We start from the raw sequence: 7,504 nt of genomic DNA on the forward strand, positions 1-7,504 counted from the left end.
ATAAAGCCTATCTAAACCAAATTTTTGATACCAAACTTTTTACCTACTGATGTAAAATAATATTTTGGGATTTTTGAAGATTTTTATTTATTTTTAGGCTGAGCATAACATAGGATTATAGCTTGATTTCGGTAATTGTCGGTTTTACCCTTTTCATGCATAAAATAAGTTTTACATAAAATTTTGATGTCAAACTTTTTGCTACTGATTTTATATGATAAATAAAATATTATGAACTTTATAAACTAATCAAAAACTCAGATTTCCTATTTTAACCCGAAAATCGCTTAAAACCGACTTTTAAGCGTTTTAAGCACCTAGTATGAGTCAAAACTATTTTTGGCATATAAACTTATTACCTACTGATGTTTTAAATTAATTTATATAATTAAACAGTAAGCCAAAGTTTTTAAACTCATAATTCTATTTTTGACCTTTAAAGCTTATGTGAAATTACCAAAATGCCCCTACGGTGCATAGTTTGGTTATATAAGATAAATTTCACATATATACAATACTCTACTGTTATAACTTATAAAAATACATATTTTTACTGATTAGATCAGATCTGAAACTCAGATTAACATTTAAACTCTTTTATGAGTATTAAAATTACCAAAATGCCCTTATAGGACTTAATTTGGTTTAAATTACTTTTTGGCCATATATGTTAACATCTTACTGATGTATTAACATATTTTGAGCATAATAACGATTAAGACCTGTATATAATTTATTTGGATAGCCGTTACGCATTTATGCGTTCGGATCGGTTTATGTGACTAGTTTACATAAAATAGCCGAAACGGGCTTAACCTTATCAATAAATCCTTAATTTCCAGAATGTGTTTAGTTTACCCATATTATACAAGTATCCAAGCTTGTCGGATCTAAACCACATTCTATTCCGGTCTCCGCTTAATCTAGCGTTTAGAACCGAAAGGTTTCCTTCTAGCTAGCCGGTCTAAGTCCTTGACTTAATTAAAGACCCGTTAGCATCCTAATAGGTAATAAACCTTCTATACAGATTAAATAGCTTCCGGTAGAAGGTGCCATCAAAAAGCTTTAGGATTATACTGCTAGCATCAGGTAAATACTTTTAACTTATTTTCCGTTATACGGGCTTGGGATACGGTATTATAATAATACCGCTTGGTCGGGTATGAAATCATTTAATCGGATTGTGATTAAATTTGCTTGGTCGGGTATGAAATCATTTAATCGGATTGTGATTAATAAATTTACATAACCCGTTTTAATCTGTCTTGTTTAATAACATAAACATTGGGGGTTAATTCGACCGTGTCCTGGATATCCTCGGCTCATTTCATTTGAAAATGGGCACGACCTATGAACGGGGTGTAGGAATACACCTGACAGATGCAAATGCTAAAATATAAACCCACATGTTGGGGATAACTCCTTTGTGGGTTCTATAAGTGGTGAGTCGGTTAATCATGACCGGCTTCCAAACCGGCCCCATATGTATGACAAACATGTAAACCTGTATACAAGATTATCTTTAAGTAATTGTCCCAAGTTATAAATGATTTATGCCTTGTGCACTTAAATCAATTTTCTTACATGTTTTCAAAAAGAGTCAGTTAATTGTATTTACCAGTGTAAACTGACGTATTTTCTTAAAGACTGATTGACAGGTACCTCTCGTAATAGGCTGGAGCTATTAGGTGTCAGAAGAGGATCTTGCAAATCCATAGATACCTGAAGTCTGTTATTTTTGTTTCTTTGTACTTTTATGATCCGTCTGTGGATCTTATTACATTCCAGTCTGTATATTCTTTTACTCGAACACTCAGACACTATGGTTTGTAATAGTTTATTTACCCGGCCTTCCGCTGTGCTATTATATTGTGTGTATTGACAATGATGATATCAACTACGTCATGATACTCCCCGCCGGGCCCACCGGTAATATGTGGAAATATCAGGGTGTGACAGGTTGGTATCAGAGCCAACATTGAGTGAATTAAACACTAACCTTTTGTGTTTAATCTCAATGACACAATAAGCACATTCCTTAGACTTTCGAGTCTAGGCCATGACCAAGGATTTATTCTTAACTTTCCTTTGCTGTTTATATTTTATTTTGTTTTGTTTCTTGTTTTGACAGGAAGATCAGCTACATTGCCTCCAAGAGTTAGGGGTAGAGAAAAGGGTCCCTTGCGAGGGGGACCATCAGCAGCAGGACCTTCACATCGACGCACTCCGTCTGTGTCCTTTTCCAGTTCTGACTCTCACGATCTGCGGGGTCACTCCTTCGAACAAGCGAGACACTCTGTCTCGTTGAGCTCCTCACCTTCATTCCATCCATCATTCGGCCGCCTGTCCCAGACGAGCCCCAGCATTTGCACCATTCTCAACACTCCCATCACTCCCATGAATCTCACCAATCTTACCATTTGTTTCACTCTCATTCCTTTCACCATTCGGATTCTACCTACTCCCCGACACAGTTCAATCCGAATGATTATGTCAACGACTTTTTGGGCTACAACCCTTTGGGGCCTGAGGATCACTTTTCTCAGGAAATGGAGATGGACGACGAACCGGACCCAGAAATGCAAACCAGAACACCGTGCCACCCAATTAGCATCTCAAGCGTTTCCCCATTTCAGGGATCACCGTATCGTGGGCCCGATTCATACCAAGAAACGATGGCTGCGTATGATTGGTACTTTACTCCTTTGTACCACAACTCTCCTGCTCAACCACCTTTGGTTGAACCCCAGCTTCAAGCAGTTTCACCTCCACCACTTCCTGTTGAGGAGCCGCCTCAACAGCCACCTCAGCCACCTCCCGAGCCTCCGAGGCGAAGGAGGAATGCATCTATATCCGTGCGAGGAGGACCTCATTTTAGTTCTCCTCAGGGTTCAAGTTCTTACCCTCCTATCCCCGAGGACCCCCAAATGTGTGGACCCTCGAACGCGGTGCCGGAGAACGATCCTCCGCCAGCTTCTTATGCACCACCACAGCCACCAATGGGTCTTGACAACCCGATCCCGACTTACCCAGGTTCTTCTGGGTACAACCCTTTTGAAAACCCATCGGGATATCCATCGGATTATAGAACTCATGATCCATACCTTGCAGCTGCACAATACCATCATCTTTACCCTTCTTCTTACCCTCTAGTTCATCCAACTGGATATCCGGTGCAGGGGTATAAATACCCCCCATATCAGCAACCTCCTCCTTTCCAGCAGCAGCAGACTAAAAAAATCCTGGAAAGGTTCGACAAGGTTGAACACGAGGCTAGAGAAACCAAGAAGAAGCATGGTAGCTTTATGAAGGGCCTTGCAAGCCTTATTAAAGGCAAGAAGTAGGAAGTTGTTTAATTTTTCTTGTATTGTCTTTTAATCAAGTCCCTGTGAGGACATTATTTTATTTCAGTACCAAGTCCCTGCGTGGACTTATTTCCTATTTCTGTAGCCCCTGCATGGGCATTGTAATGTTTCAAGTCCCGTTTAGGGCATCTCTGTACTAGTTTCATGGTTTAATGAAGTTTATCTTTGATTTTTAAGTATGTATTTTATTACATCATGTTATATCATTTCAATTTTAAATTGGTCTGCTAAAGAAATTCTTAGAGGTATAACCTAGCCAAAATATTAACTGACTATGATGGTACAACCTTTTTAAGACAGTGAAATCTTTATTAACATCTGAAGACATGTTAACATTCCTAGCTGTGCGGTACGAGAAACCACACAAGCTTCCAAATGTACTTGGGTTCTTCCAAGTCACTTATATATAGCCTATATGATCAATGCGAATCATGGCAAATAACCATCAATATGATGGGTACACCAAAACATCCATTAGAGATGTATGCTTATAAGCAAAGGTGTGATAATGACAATGATAGTTTTATTTCATAAACTTCTTGTCAAAAAGGCGATGAACTATGTTCGTCCCTTAAAAGAACAATGATCCAAGAGATCGTTGGTTATGCTTTAATCGTCCATGTGACAAGGCTTTTGTGCCATCTAAATGTCCTTCGAGACGAGCCTTGTGCTAAATAAAAATGTCTTTCATGACATTGATAGTTGTGATTTATATCCTCTGTCTAATAAATATAAAGGATTATATCCTATAAATTGCTTATTATGGTTCTGTTGTAGCCTAGGCAAAGTATTACTTAATTAGTTTATTTAAAATGGTCTATATGGTTTAATAATACCATGACCATCTGATCAATAATGCGATGAATCACTGTATAACTTAAATATCATTATTGTTTGATCTAGTACTCAAAAATGGCTGGATCTGACGAGGCAAATAGTCACCCTCGAGGAGAAAACAATAATGAAGCAAGAGTAAATCTTACAAATGTTGAACTGCAAGCAATGATCGACACCGCGGTTTCTCAAGCGGTGGATAAGATATTCAAGGAACCGAGCAATGTTCGGTCCAAGACTCACACAAAGTCCCATTCTCATTCGCATACACATAAGAGAGATGAGTCTCAACATTCGTCTAACCAGAAAAGTGAACCTCAGGGGCAGATTGTCCTCGATGCGACTCCCAGGTGCACCAAAGGTTGTACCTATAAATACTTTGTCTCCTGTAAACCAACAGATTTTACAGGAGAAAAGGGAGCAATTGATTGTATGAAATGGTTAGACGAAATGGAGACTGTGATAGACATCAGCGGATGTGCTAAGGAAGATGTAGTGAAGTTTGTGTCTCAATCTTTTAAGGGCGATGCCCTCAATTGGTGGAAAGCATTACTGCAAGCCACTGGAAAGGTTCCGTTGTATAACCTTTCATGGAGTAAGTTTGTGGATTTGGTGAAGGACACATATTGTCCTCAACATGAAATCGAGAGGATAGAGACTGATTTCCTCACCTTGGTAATGAAGGATCTGGATTGTAGATCCTATGTGACCAGCTTCAACTCAATGTCAAGGCTTGTACCATACTTAGTCACCCCTGAACCCAAACGCATTGCGCGTTTCATCGGTGGTTTGGCCCCCGAAGTGAAGGGGAATGTTAAGGCTTCTAAGCCAGCCACTTATAGATCTGCTGTGGATCTATCTTTGTCCCTCACTCTTGATGTTGTGAGGAGTAGGGAAAAGAAAGATACCGATGATGGGAAGAGGAAAAGAGAGGAAGATAAGTCTCCCCAGTCAAACAAAAAGAGCAAAGGGAACTCTGGTTCCAAAAAGGGGTAGTTCAATGACAGGCCCAGGTGCAAGGTTTGTCACAAAAAGGCACTTTGGAAAGTGCAACCAAGACCCACAAGCCAAGCCATGTGGGATTTGTAAGAGGAAAGGGCATAAGTCTGTTGAGTGCCGAAATATCAAGGATGCGACCTGTTATGGTTGCAATGAAAAGGGGCACATCAAGACAAATTGCCCAAGAATGCAAAGAAGCCCGAGGAGGCGAAGAAAAACAATGCAAGAGTTTTCCAGATGAACGCGAGGGAAGCGGTGAACGACGAGAACGTCATAACAGGTACCTTCCTCATCAATAAAAACTATGCTAGAGTCTTATTTGATTCCGGTGCTGATAAGTCTTTCGTAGATCATAAGTTCTGTAAGATATTGAATTTGCCTATTAAGACTCTAGACATAAAATATGAGGTAGAGCTTGCCGATGGTACCTTAGAATCAGCTTCCACTCTCCTTGATGGATGTTCTATATCCATTAAGAATCATTCTATCCCGCTATCCCTCTTGCCAATGAAATTGGCTGGGTTTGATATAGTTTTAGGCATGGATTGGTTGTCACATAATTAAGCCCAGATTGCCTGTGATAAAAAGCTAGTTATTATCAAAACCCCTTCTGGTGAATCAGTCACTATTCAAGGAGATACACAATATGGGTTGCCCAGCAATGTGTCTATTCTCAAAGTATCGCAGTGTTTAAAAAGTGGATGTGTCATTTACATGGCACAAGTGACCGTGAATGATCCAAAGCCTAAGATTGAAGACATTCCAATCATCTCAGAGTATCCTGATGTTTTTCCTGACGAGTTACCTGGATTACCTCCTGAGAGGCAAGTAGAGTTCAGGATAGACATTCTACCAGGATCTGCGCCTATTGCACGAGCTCCTTATCGTCTAGCGCCTACCGAAATGAAAGAGCTCAGAACGCAATTAGATGACTTACTGGAAAAAGGTTTTATTCAACCCAGCTCTTCGCCTTGGGGAGCTCCAATACTGTTTGTGAAGAAGAAGGATGGATCAATGCGCTTATGCATTGATTACCGTGAATTGAATAAGGTAACGATCAAGAATCATTATCCTTTGCCCAGAATCGATGATTTATTCGATCAACTCCAAGGGGCGAGCTATTTCTCGAAGATTGATTTGAGATCTGGATATCATCAACTCAAGGTCCGAACTGAAGATGTACCGAAGACGGCATTCAGAACAAGGTATGGACATTTTGAGTTCTTAGTGATGCCTTTTTGGGCTCACTAATGCGCCTGCAGCATTCATGGACCTCATGAATAGAGTCTGTAAACCATACCTAGATAAGTTTATCATTGTCTTTATAGACGACATACTTATTTACTCCCGTAGCCAAATCGATCACGAAAAGCACCTTCGGTGTATCTTAGGATTGCTTCGACAGGAGAAATTGTATGCTAAATTCTCCAAGTGCGAGTTTTGGCTTCGCGAAGTCCAGTTCCTTGGACATGTTGTTAGTGAGCAAGGCATCAAAGTAGATCCCGCCAAGATAGAAGCCATTATGAATTGGGAAGCACCAAAGACGCCCACGAAAATTCGTAGCTTTCTGGGTTTAGCTGGATATTATAGAAGATTCATTGAGAACTTCTCGAGAATAGCTGCACCATTAACTTCTTTGGCCCGTAAGAATGTGAAATTTGACTGGGGTCCAAAGCAACAGGAATCCTTTGAGATTCTAAAGCAAAGATTGAGCAATGCTCCGGTATTATCTTTACCTGAAGGTATAGAAGAATATGTCTGGTACGTGCGCGACTATACATATTTTTACAATGAATTTACACACGAATTGGTTTTAAATTTATAAAAGTGATTATTACTTTTACATCAAAACACACACGAAAGAGGCAAGTGTACCCCGTCATATATGTAGTAAAGTATCGGTAAGAACCAAGTGTCGATCCACGGAAATGGGCGGAGAAATAATACTAGACCTTTGTCACTAAATTACCGGTAAAAACATAATTTGTTTTGGTTTTTAATTAAACTAAAGTAAGCATAAATAAATACTTATAAAACATAATAAATTATATATAAATAGCCTTGCTTAATACACAACCACAGCATGTCAACTAAGTCAGTTTTGGCATTTAGAAGCATTCGGTCAATTTTCCATTTCGAGACAATTAGTATCCCTTTCGGGAATCCTAACATGACAATCATTCGGAAAGTTAAAACGATAAACACACTTTAACCACCTAAAATTGTTCTTTAACGTGCAATTGATAAATGTCTATGAAAATCTCCTAACAATAAGTTAGTCATCCGTTAGGAGTTTTCTAACCTCA

At 39.3% G+C, this 7,504-nt stretch overlaps 1 protein-coding gene across 1 annotated transcript; it reads left to right on the top strand.

The window, feature by feature from the left end:
• The first annotated feature begins 2,549 nt into the window (after positions 1–2,549).
• Positions 2,550–3,344, top strand: LOC110882940 (proline-rich receptor-like protein kinase PERK9). Its single transcript, XM_022130824.1, has one exon. The coding sequence runs from the start codon at positions 2,550–2,552 to the stop codon at positions 3,342–3,344; it is 795 nt and encodes a 264-aa protein (XP_021986516.1).
• The last annotated feature ends 4,160 nt before the right edge of the window (positions 3,345–7,504 follow it).

Source organism: Helianthus annuus, chromosome 10, assembly GCF_002127325.2.
Source record: "Helianthus annuus cultivar XRQ/B chromosome 10, HanXRQr2.0-SUNRISE, whole genome shotgun sequence".
Classification (NCBI taxonomy): domain Eukaryota; kingdom Viridiplantae; phylum Streptophyta; class Magnoliopsida; order Asterales; family Asteraceae; genus Helianthus; species Helianthus annuus.

Excerpts from the sequence above, each read along its gene's own strand:
- LOC110882940 (XM_022130824.1), top strand. The coding sequence starts at position 2,550 with ATGGAGATGGACGACGAACCGGACCCAGAAATGCAAACCAGAACACCG.